At 43.2% G+C, this 12,764-nt stretch overlaps 1 protein-coding gene across 1 annotated transcript in view; it reads left to right on the top strand.

Annotated features, from left to right (window-relative positions):
• PRKCQ (protein kinase C theta) overlaps window positions 1-12,764 on the top strand; it is a 60,688-nt gene that overhangs the window by 36,672 nt on the left and 11,252 nt on the right. Inside the window, exons 13-14 of the mRNA XM_038187913.2 lie at window positions 1,732-1,905; window positions 11,233-11,324. Of these exons, the coding sequence (XP_038043841.1) occupies window positions 1,732-1,905; window positions 11,233-11,324 (266 nt within the window). The remainder of the gene's footprint in view (window positions 1-1,731; window positions 1,906-11,232; window positions 11,325-12,764) is intronic.

Below are 12,764 nucleotides of genomic sequence, written 5' to 3'. Positions count from 1 at the left end.
GGTGAAAGCTGCCTTAAAGAAGGCCTGCTTTTTACCTGCTGAGTTGGAGCAATTGCTGCAGCCAGTTCTTAAACTGGAGAGACATTTGCTGTGTTGGCTTTCCATACTTGAAAACACTTGGCATGTCTACATTTTGCACGTGAAGTAGAGCTGAGATGTCTGAATTAGAGCTAAGTCACAATACCCCAAATTCCACACCCTGAATTAACCTGGCCTAAAGAGCATAGATGTAATAGAAGCATTTACATTGTGAGGCAGACTTCTATAAGTCATCTAGTCCAGCCTCCTGCCCAAAACAGGTTTCCTCAGATGAGATTACTCAGTAGCTTGTCTTGTTGAGTCCTGGACATCTCCACAAAAGCAGATTCTGCAGCTTGCTTCAGACCCATGTGCTAATGTGGACTCTCCAACCTTGCAAGCATCTGTGTTTCTCTGCTATGCACCATGTGGGTGTGGAGAGGATGGGCTAGTTCGTGCCTTTCTGCAACAAACCTCACCCACAAGTTTCCTGTGTAGGTATCACTCCCGGTGCTCTGATCTATTTGGAGTGAGATTCACTTCCCCATAGAGGAGACGGGGTGTGCAGATCTCCACGCCTGAGGGATCTCTCCAGTTCTGCATGGACCTGGGGAGGTTGAGGGCTATACCCATGCGAGACGTCCCTTTGCATCAAGTCTAACATTAACTACATGTGACTTGGGAGTCAGCACGAGTCACACATGTATTGTGCTCTCCAGTTTGCTTGGGAGAGCAGAGCCCTGCCCAGAAAGTTAGTTTAAAAGGGTCCCTGCAGCATCTGCACTGTTAGCATTTCTGGTCATTCACTGCAGAGACAGAGGGAGGCTCTAGGTTCTGTCTACTGCTGCAAAGTGAAATATATCAGTAGCCAAAAAGGCAAATAAAATCTTTGTCAAGGTTAAAAAACATCTGAGCCTGCTCAGTAAATAGTGTGTCTCAGTGAATTTCAAAGGTCTCTCTGATGAATCTTAGATATTTATTCAGTCTGTGGGAAACACTGTTGACAGGCTGTTGGCATCAAGGTCAGGACTGGTACTGCCTTCCAGCAGAGCCTACCTTGCTTTGTGGTCTCAAGAAATTCCTTTCCTGCTGCTTCACCTCTCAGTTTCCCTGCCACAGAAATTATGTCTCCCCTGTGGTGTGTTTTGCTCTTCTCTGAGAAGTCCTGCAGAAGCACAGGGGGCCTGGTTTTTCTGCTCAGACTTTCTGCTAACAGGGAGGAACTACTACTGGTGGACTCCAGTTTACACCTACTGAGGATCTGGTGCAGGGTATTTGCATTTCACATGTTGACAAAGCAATATTTTATGATTTGTTATTTAAAGTCAGAAAACAGGAAATGTACCTCATGAGGATTTGCATAAAGCTGGTTTCTGTCGTCAGAAGTGCTCAGCTCTCCGACAAGTCCTGTCCACATGAGCATGCAGCCCATGCTCTTGTAATTACCAAAACCTACTCATTCTTCCCCAGAGTCCAACTCCATAAAACTGTTCTGGATATGGGAAAAAAGCACAAAGGCTACACAGTCTTAATAACTTAATCCAGACTTAAATATAAACATTTTTAAGGTCTGCCCTCATTAATCCCTCATTTACCCATGCAAAATGTTCTGTTCAGTGCTGCATTTCAACCCATCTCACTCAGCTCCCATGGCTGTGTTGCCAGCTAAGAGAGAATAATGTTGGTCTTTCTGAGCAACTGTTTCTATCCTAGGTGTTTCTTGCTGAGCTGAAGAGCACAGACCAGTATTTTGCTGTGAAAGCCCTGAAGAAGGATGTGGTGCTGATGGATGATGATGTTGAATGCACGATGGTGGAGAAGAGAGTCCTCTCCTTAGCTTGGGAGCACCCGTTCCTGACTCATGTCTTCTGTACGTTCCAGACCAAGGTAAGATGAGGATCTGTCACCTTCCTCCATGAGATGAGGATGCTTGACTGAAATAGGGAAACTTGGTAATGTGCTTCAATCTGCTAGATGTTAGGAAATAGCTTTGACGTGGTGTTAAGGGAAGGGATCTTCAGAAGGAAGAAGTGGCTCCAGAATGAAGGAGCTCAGGAAGTGGCTCCAGAAATTTTGTCTACTTTCCCCTTATTAACCTGGAGGGGAGGACTTCCGAGAATTATGGCATCCAAGGCTGATTGAGGCTGCTATACAAAGACAAACTATTAAAATCTGCATCCTGGTACCCTGGCCAAGGATGTGCAAAGGCCACATCCACAGCCAGGGTACAGATGTGCCCACACTAGTGTTATCTGAACCTCTTGGACCATGAGGCAGTACCACTATGCTGCAGTGACAAGCATGGATCAGGACTAGCTTGAGATGCTCTGTTTATAGAGAACAAACATGCTGCCACTCACTTTGGGAATCTTCTTTGACCTCAGTTTCTGTTAAATTGCATCAGACGCTTCCTAATTCATCCAGGACCACTGGTGATCAGTGAACTGCAAGGCTGCATTTCAGAGGGGCAGTACAAAGAATCTTCACCTGAAATGCCTCTTGATACTCTAAACCAAAATTGAAGTAGCATTTAAATAATGTATAAATCTGGCCCTAAATGACAATGAACCGCCAACTGATTGTCTTTCCAGAGCTTTTTCTACAGCCAATTGTCTTAGTGCTGAAGCACACACATTGGAATAGAAAGAAAAAAAAAAATGATGGAAGGAAATCTGAGAGACTGTTTGTCTGTCTAAGCTACCCAAACAACCCCTGATAGACATTTGCTATCCCAGAGCTCAAATTCAGACCAACATCACTCTCACAAGGCTGCTTTTTCAGGGTTTTGCTAGGGTGCTCCCAGCTCTCGCTCAGCCCCAGGATTTAGTGACACAAATTACTGCTGTGTGTGAGGTTAGGACCTGCTCAGCGAGCAGCTCGCTGCTTCTGCAGGGTCAGGAGAAATATAACCTCTGCCATATACCCCAGTTGCCTAAGAGATGTGGCACCTGTTTAAAGACAGATTAAATTTATAACAGGGAATGTCTGGGAAATGCCATAAGGGGTGTGACACCGAGCCCAGGCATTTGTGTTTAACCCCTCCGGGGCTGTTGGTGAAGAGGACAGCAGGTCCCAGGAATTGATCCTTGCCTGGAGAGAAAAGGAATTAATTTTTTTTTTCCCCTAGATTTTAGTGGAAAAATTAAACTGCCCAACAAAGCAAAGACAATCAAGACTTGATTAAAAATACAAAATATTCACCACTATCACAGCTTTATGAGGGAATTATATTCCAGAGAGAATTGCTTGGGCTGATGGTAACTCCAGGTGCCCAAGACGTGGCTGGCTGATACCAGTGGCTGATGCACAACCCTTGCGTGCAGTAACTGAGCCCTGTTGTCTGCCATCCGGCTTGGTGCAACCCCATTCTGGAGAACAGGTTAGGGTTTGATGTAGAATGGGCAACCTATAGCTCTGTTTTTTGTTAAGCACACCTGCAAAAGTCCATTTGACTCATGAGGCCACAGCAAGAAGATGATGACCAAATGGGATCAAGCCAGGAGCCAGGTGGGATTTTCTGACTGTTTGGGGAGGGCTGAGATGGGGCTGAGTCGAGGAAAATCTTCAGGATGGAAAAGCTTTGAGTGCCTGCAAAATTTGTGGGTGCCTTGTGATCTTTTCCCAAGTGATCTTTTCCTGCTCTTTCTCCTGGGCAGTGTCACAAAATTGCCCTCTTGACATATAGAAAGAATCTCTCATCCCGAGTCAACATTGCCACATTAAAAATATTGGATCTCTCCATTTTGCCCTCTAGTTCACAAACACAGAAGCTGGAAGGTGTCTGTCCAGGCCAAAGCTGCTCTGGGCTATGATTGATTTCTGGCTTACGTTTTTCTCCTCTGACCTTTGCAAACCAAGCAGTGCTCACTCAACACGTGAGAGTCATTCAGAGCAGGAGAGCTGTGACAAGCCATGGACTGTTTTTCATAGGTCAAAGGAGAGCATGGTTCATTCGTAATATCTTTTGGAGCAATCATTTTAGAAGCCAGGGCAATGCTGTTTAAGGCCCTTCTCTGGACTTTAATATCAAAAACTTCTTTGCTTTGGAAGGCTCCACTGGACAGATAAGTGGTTTCAAACAGAAATGCATGTGTCAGTGCCTTTCTGAACCCTCAGTGCTTTGGTTTGCAACATTTCTTAGCTGCTTTGGGTACTGAAGCCTCTGTAAAGGACAGTGAAAACAGGAAAAGTCCTACACTGAAACAAGAACCTCAGCAGTCCCTGCGTCCCCAGAGGGAGAGAAAAAAAAAAAAAAAAAAAAAGTCATATAATCTGTTGACAGTCCTCTGAGCTCTAGGTTGAGTTTCTTCCTGGCCTCAACCCAGGTAATCAGTGCATGCTCAAATATATAAAGCTTGACAGCCCTTCAGACAGGTTTTTTAGGCACCAGGCACCTAATGCCACTTTTTATTCCTAGGGAGGTTGAGTGATCAGTGCTTTCAGAACTCAAAATACTTGTTGTGTTATGTTACATTAGAATAGATTCAAACACATGTTGTTGTTTTTTGTTTTTTTTTTTTCCAATCTGTTTTTGAACTTTTTTACTTTGCTTCAGTCGTCTTTGCATCCCGATATTCAGCTGATATAATTATATGGTGTGAATTTTAACAGCAAGCTCAGAGAGTTGTTCTGTTTTATTACATTTAAAGAGACACCGTTATGTTAAAGAGAAGGAAAAGCATGTTTATAATTCTTCAATATCCTAAAACATTAGTGTCTAAACACAGTGAATAGCACTCCAGTGCTTGCAACTTATTCTTCTTTTTACATTTCACTAACACTCTGTGATAAGAATAGTCTTTCCCTTTTTGAAAGTCACTTTCATTTCTAACTGTTTCTTTACTTCATTGACCAGGCTTTTATTCACACTCTTCACCTAAATGCAAATTAAACCCATAGGTTTTTTGGCTGGTAGTACAAAATAGCAACATAAAAGACTATCTCAACCCAGAACATAAGTAATCTTTATTGTAATTTAGAAGCAAATGTTACAGAAACATTTCTATTCTGCTGTACTGGTATATTATATCTTTCCAAAATCCTAGTGGTGAGACATTTTCACATGCTCTGTTGTTTTAATATACTTCATACTGACTTTAAAATCTCTTACATTGTCAGGAGGGAGAAAAGGATTGAAAATAAAAGCGTGGTCTTAATTTACAAATTCTTAGACTTTGAAGTGTTTTACATGAGTATTTCCAGGGGGTTCTCATCAAAATGTCTCCTCAGACTAAATTATAATTCCTGCAAAATTTTCCAAGGGCAATTTTGCTTTTCTCCTCTCTTTGTCTTGTCATTAAAGAAACAGGGCTGAATTATCTGACATGAATCAAAGCATGTGGGTTTGGCCCATGTGTATATGAAACCCACTGGATGTTCATTCCCATCACCTGGCTGTGCCACAGACTCTCTGAGAAGTCCATATCACAAGATGAGATGTCCTGTGAGGTCAGACCAGATATCTTTCTAACCAGCATCTTGATTTTGTCATCAATCAGCAAGGAAGGCTGAAGAAGAGAGTACAGGGTCAGGCAGTGATTTTTCCCACGGAAAATCCATCCCCAGCTTTGGTGCTCAGCCATTTAGGAGACAAGATCTTGAAGGCTCAAGGTTTCTAAGTGTCCACATTCCTGGTCCTTTGTTGGGGAGAAATCATCTTGGAAATTTCTGATTCAGGTCTTGTAAGCCAAATTTTAGCCACTTGATGGAAAATCTGGGGAAAAACTAGGAAGTTTAGGGAGGCTTTGGGGATCTTACCTCTTGCAATCTGCAAAGCAGGCAGAAAAACTGGCAAGGTCTTGTTCGATCGTGGCCAGAATTTCAACATGGTTCAGTAGAAATAGCAGCATCTCAGCAGAGCTTTGGGATTTCAACAAGATTCTGCCAAAGTACATGTGAGCAGCTGTAATTATAACATCAAAAATCTGAAGTCTTTAAAAGACACTTCTAGGTGGTGTCTGCCTATATGGAGGGAACAGGTGGATTGTCTTGGCAAGGAAAAGAGGGGAGCAGCTCACAGACAGGGGCTTTTAAGTGATAGATGATCAATCTATTAAATATACATATTCTGATTGCCTTCCTGTTACACAGATCTGAGGTTTTCCTGGTCCCAAAAACATTCAGCTTTGACCTGGTCCCAGAAAAATTCAGCTTTGACTAAAAGCCTGCGGTGTAGCTGCTCAGTTCTTTGTCCCAAAAAAGAATCAACTTCTTAAAATAAAAATATTATTTTTTCTCCCTATTTTTCAGCTGATAAAATATTCAGGGTTTCATGAAGTTTGCTACTTTTTGCTTAGCATTAGGTCTGGAAATTTTTTTATCCCCCTAATTTTCACAGAAATTTGTATTCAGACTGAGAAAATCAGTGTCTTTCCAAGTTCCCACCCTATACTGATAGGAGAAGCCACTTTCTCTTGCAAGACAGGGCTGACAGTGACTCAGTTTACCACTGCAGGTGATGTACTCTTTTTGCTCTGAGCCATGAAGAAGGGTCCTGGCATACTAGAACTTGAGTGATAGGAGTTATTGCCAGCCATGTCTGCACCCGTATGTATACCTTTATATCTTTATATCTGTATATAAAGATATTCATATGCTTTATAGTAAGTAGATGGCCACATAAAACTAAGCATCCCAAATAGCAGTTTAGTGTGCAGTCAAAAACGCTGGCAGTGCAGAAATTAGAACAAAAAAGAAATCATGAGACGAGGGACTGGACTGAATTATCTGACAGCTAAAAGAAATGCTGCCATCTCCAGAAGACAGACTGATACTACACAGGGAGAAAAAGAAGCAAAGTCTTTAGAGCAGAGAACAAAATTAAAACTGGGGTTGCTATAATCTGTAACAATTTGGCGTTGCTTATCCGGATGATGAAAGTAGCAAGGTCAATACCTCTCTTAGTCACCTACTCGCAAGGAGTGACCCTGAATTAGCTGATCCTCATGGGAGAAGGTGCAACGGGGAGCTTGTGCATTGCTTGCTTTCCTACAGGATGGGATTCTGTGAATGAGACAGCAACAGTCACTGGGTGATGTGGTGGAGAAGGGCAGAGAGATTATCATCATTCATCCCATGAAATAAAATAGATCCAAAGCATGGATGAGCACCCAGAGGATTGAATTGTTAGGGTGCTCCTCAGCGTGGTTGTAAGCAGTGATACCTAGGAATCCAATGTGCAGGCACGGTTCATGAACAGCGTGGATTGGGGATTCAATAGGCATTTTGGATATGACTATTATGTTGCCTATTTAATTAAATCCTAGAGACTCAACCTGTGCAGGACCCGCTTTTCTGCAGCACAGCATCACAGCCTCTTCTGGTGTCCCCATCTCCCTGCAGCTTGCTGGGACGGGAGCCCAGGTCACAGCACCCCTTAGAGTCAGACATTGGGGGGGTCCCAGGGCAGGGGAGAGACCACTCAGGAGGGCTGAGCTGAGCTGATGGAAAATGTGAGACAAGAAGCAGCTGTAGGAGCTGCATCGTGACAAACCTTTCTCTTGCAAGGGCCAACCTAATTCAATGGGCATGCAGTGGAGTTAGGGCACTTAGCCTGCACTAAGGAGCCTTATCCACAGGGTAAGGGTAATGCTACGCGGTCCTGCAACATTAATTATTCCAATATCCATCCTCCTGGGAGCCCTGGGAAGAAGAATTTTGCTCTGCAGTAAATGGTGTTAAATAGTATATTTGTATGTGTGCAAGTGCTTTCAAATGCAAAGAAAACAGAATCTGAGAGTCCCCACAGAAAAGTGCTCTGGAGGGCTTCCAGCTGCTTTGAGGATTTTAAGAGCCTGTTCTAGGCTGTACCTTCAAAAGATCGATTTAAATGCTGCCTGCTTTGTACTCATTGTTTATAAAGTTGAAAGCGTTTCTGATGGTGACTATTCATTCTCACAGTTGCGTGCAGAACAGAAGCAGGTTGGTTTAACTCCTTCCCTGCCACGTCCTGGGGAGATCAGGCGGCTCCGCAGAGAGATCAGCTCAGCATGGGCACTGAGGGACTGACAGGTCAATAAATTGAATTTCTGCAGTAACCTGGTGGGATGGAGTTCACCAGGGCACTGTGTTATTTTGCATTCAGGATGTGTGCTTGTACATGTCTGTGTTGTACGGCACCATGTTATACAGTTCTGTCTGCTGTAGGAGCAGAACTTCATCCTCCCACAGAAGGGTTTGTCATGTTCCCTCTGGAGCAATGGAGAAGGTCCCTGGAAGATGACCTACTTGTAGGGAAGGATTCACACACTGATGTCCTCAAGGCAGCACCAACTATCCTGGGGCAGCACCCATTGTGGAGGAAATGTCCTTCCAGTCCACCTTGAACTCTGGGGTTATAAAGAATGGCCCCAAACTCTGCTGTAAGAGCAGGCTTGTTCTGTTCTACTGATTTTGGAACAGTGGCCAGAAGTTTAACTTGAGTATTTCTACCCAAGGATGCTCTCAAAGGGGGTCAGCAAGCTGTCTGTGGTCTGTCTGCAAGGCAGCCAACAAGGGTGAAGGGGGGACTCCCCCCAAGGCTCCTTCAGAGCTTTGTAGGTCTCATCGCTGAGGGACAGCATTCATGTTTTCTTGCTTAGCACCCCTGACCTGGGGCCATCACAGGGGATACGGGCATCTTATCTTCTTGTCAGTCTTGCCATCCCAGCTGCAACTTCAGATGTACCTTCTCAACCTACTCCCACCTGCTATAGGCCCTAGCAGACTTCAGAGCCCTGTAGAAGCAGACTCAAGAAGGAGCCATCAGAAAACTTTCCCAGGACAAGAGGAAGTGTAGGTTGCAGCCTGTCTACAAACAAGTCCTCCGTGCCATTCTAACCCTTTTTGCCCTCTAGCACACTTAATTTTTAAGTGGTTTCAAGCAAGGTTTTTTCCACTTCCTATTTTTAAGCTATTCTATGGCTCCATAGATCTCAGGCTTTGGTAGCTGTCTCTAATAGATCATTGCAGTTTGCACTGCTTAATTACATCTCTCATTACTGCGTACTTAAGGTTGATCTCAAGCAGTTTTTCCCCATAGGCCATGCCAGACAATGGACCTTTGTAAGAAACAAGGGGAACTCCCTATTTCAGGTTAAAAAAACTCAGAGTTATGCCGTCTTTCTTTTCAACAGCATTTAAGTAGCATCCCAGCACCCTATAGACCATGAACTTTAGTAGTAAGTATTCCTAAGTCAGGTTTGTAGTCTTCAGCTTCATATCTTTAGACAGTTGAGAGGCTGAGCTCCTATAATGATCTTTGGATGCCAATTAATCTGAGATGTTGTCCACTTTTTCTTTCCCATCATGGCAGAAGGATGTAATAGGAGTCCCCAGTTCAATTAAATGTGTGCATTAGATGGTTGTGCAAATCCATGAGCAAGCAGAGCATGACTCCTTGTTCTGCTAGGTGTGAACTTAATTTGTGCTTAAAGAGGAGCGATAATATGTAGCCAAAGTAATGAACCTCCCAGGAAAATACAGATTTTTTCTCCTTCCCAGTCCACTGAAGTTGAATCTGGACCATCTGAAGACCCATGAGGTTTCTCCTGTCTCAGCATCATCCATGCAGCTTTTGGTTTGTTGATAGCTAAACCTCATCATCTCACTGTGTATCTTCACAATGAATATCGGTCAAATGTTTTAACTGGGTCCTGAACTTGTGTTTCCAAGATTTGTGCGTTTCTGTACTAAATTACCCATCTTCATTTGGTCTCCTTACTTCCTTAAGCTGACTTATGTCCAAAGACCTCTACAGATGCCAAACCTTCAAACTGAAAAACCTGCACCCAGTTGTTTATTGGAAAAAAATTGTATTCTTACCCTGGGAGACCAGCTCTGGCCCTGTGCTTGTCGGATGACAGGTGGGGTTTCCAGCCAGACTTCCATTTAAACAAGAGTACTGTAATTAAAAGGAGCTGGCTAAAGAAATTGCACAAATTAGAGCAGACAGCTGTTATTTGAAAAGAACAAACGCTGTGTGTTTTGTTGTTGTTGTTTTGTTTTGTTTTAAATGGCCAGCTCTTGGCTTGCTGCCAGAGATGCTTACATCGGATTTTATGGATAAAAATCTTCCTTCAACTGTTAAAAATATACGTGAAAAGATCCCCCCCCCTCCTCCAAGTTGTTATGGGTGCTAGGCAACAAAAGGAACATTTTCATAAACTTTAGCGTAGCCTGGAGATAACTAACTTGAGATGTTTAATAAACAGAGAAAATACAGCATCCATTTTATTTTATTCATGCATTTTTGCACAGAAGCTGAGTGTACTGAAATAGAAGTTTAAACTGGGAGCATCATAGCTCTATGCACAGATACAGAGAATGGAGCTCTTCCTGCTTTATAGGTAAAGTGAGTGGTTTGAATCAAAAAAAAAAAAAATCTGATATCTCCCTGGTGGTGAAGGCAGTGAGGGGATCAATATGGCATACACCAAGGGCTGGAAGGGAGACCTAGGCGACATTTTCTGCTGTTTGTTTTCAGTTCAGAGATCCCCCCCATCCCTCTCATGTACAAGGAAGAGAGTTTTCTGCTGCCCTGGTAGAATAGCTGGTGGTTGCATGTGATTGGGAACAAGGGCTGGATATTTTCTCAGTCCTTGGCATGCAAGCACCCAACGAGCATGCAGAAGTATGAGTAATTAATGAGTATTCCCATTGGCATGTAAAATCCTGCCTTATTAATAGAGCAGCTCCCAGGCTTAAAATCAAACAGAACAGGTTGCTGCATTTGACCAGTGTCTCTGGTAACTTGAAAAGGGGCAAACCCATGTTCACCCATAAAAGATGTGTGGGAATGCAAGTTATACCAGCCTCAGTTCATTCCACTGAATGGATGATGATCAGGGCTGGGACCAGAGGATTTGCTGGGATTTGCTTCTGCCTAGTCCCCCAGTAAACCTGTCCCTCTGTCCTTCCATTAAACAAGCACTGTAGAGTCACTCGTCCCCTTTTAGGGACCGTTGAGCTCTGCTGGTAAAAAGCAATGGCACCGGCTAGTTATTAAGTGGATTCACAATGTTTGCTAATGCTGATTATACAAATTAAAGCACAGAGGGTGAGTATAGGCTTGGAGAACAAAGAACAGAAATGAGGAATTTGTAGAAGAAACTGCTTTCTCTCCAAAACCCTGGCTGTAATATTTTCCTTCCTCTTTTTCAGTGATTTCTGGGTGTTCTTTTTCAACTTTATTTCCCCTTTCCCCACCCCTAATGTTCATCTTGTCTTATTCTCTAGGAAAATCTCTTCTTTGTGATGGAGTATCTCAATGGAGGAGACCTCATGTTCCATATCCAGAATTGTCATAAGTTCGACCTTCCCAGAGCCACGTAAGATGTTATGATTACCTTTTGGCTTGCAGCTCTCACACACGGTAGAAGCAAAGGTGGCAGCTGGGGACACCAGGGCTCTTAGTTTTATTCCCTGCTCTATCACTGTCCTGTGAGGGTAACTTTGAGAACATCCCTTGACCTTTCTGTGCCTTACCTCTGTCTTCAAAGCGCTTTCAACTGGATTTTAGCATGGAAACAGAACCACTTCCAATCCCAGCTCTCTCCAAAACGAACAAAACAGACGCACAGGTCATCACCTCAACTCACTGGCTGACTTGGAGCAAGTCACTTCCTCTCCCTGTCATCTTTCCCCTCCCACAGAAGGCTTTTTAGAGCATATCCACGCAGTTCATTGCAGTCAAATGTGAACTCGCTTTGCATTCTTGGTCAACCAGGGAAGCTATTTCTGTCTGGAAACATTACAGATGCTGCTACACCCTCATCAGCATTACATTTGGCTGCAGTCTCATCCTTTAGCTTACAAAGAAGGGGCCTCCTTCCAGCATGTGAATTGGCTCCCATAGCTTGTGCTAACCTCAGAATATTCCCCCAAACACTTGCTCACAGCCAAGAGCTGGGCTGGATGGAAGCCGTGCCTTAGGCTGCTTTGCTTGCTGGATCAGTGCCTTTCACAGGGGGGCTCTTCACCTGAAATCTTACCTCTGAAAGTGCCTTGAGTGTCTATAAACAGCCCTGAGCATGCCTAAGATCTTATTTAGATGGCCCACGGATGAGGTTCATGCTAAAGCAACCTACAGGTGCCTGCTTTGAATTACAGCAGCCCTGGGGTTGCTCTACAATTGCGCTCATTGAATTCTTGCTCAGCCCAGCACCAGAGGCCCCAGAAATGACATCGTGCACCTAACCTCCACCCTGGCTTTGCCACCATCAAAGAAATCCCACAGGTGCATTTTCAGCCATCTCAACCTCTTGTTCTTTACAACACCACTTCAAATGAGGTTCACAGTCCAGTGATCAGAGGCAAAGCTCTTGTTTGTTAGAAGTAATAGAATACGTTCGTTTTTCCTTTTAAGGTTTGAGTCAAAAAAAAAAAAAAAAAAAAAAAAAAAAAAGATCAAGCTTATCAAAACTGCAAAGGTAAATTCAAATCAAAAATTAATACACCAAAAGAGAATTAAAAATGTATTTAGCTCTGTTGAAAGTAAATAGAAGAATTCAAATACATGAAAGGTGTTTTTAATCCTTCTGCGAACAAAAGGTATTTGAAAAGTCAACACTGAAACCACTATAAGAATTAATTCTTATTTGATAATTAAAAAGAAAAAAAAAATAATTTAAATCAGTGTTTAATTTGCTGGGTGTTTTCTTTTCCAAAAGCATGCGAATGTTCAGAATTAAGCCCTCAGGCCAATGCACTGAAGACTGGTGAAGCAAAGGATACAAATACCTGGGGGATATGACCTGTGGTTACATTCC

This window comes from Anas platyrhynchos, chromosome 1 (assembly GCF_047663525.1).
Source record: "Anas platyrhynchos isolate ZD024472 breed Pekin duck chromosome 1, IASCAAS_PekinDuck_T2T, whole genome shotgun sequence".
NCBI classification, from domain to species: Eukaryota; Metazoa; Chordata; class Aves; order Anseriformes; family Anatidae; genus Anas; species Anas platyrhynchos.
Note: the sequence above shows the minus strand (reverse complement) of the source record. Positions and strands in the feature narration are given on the sequence as shown.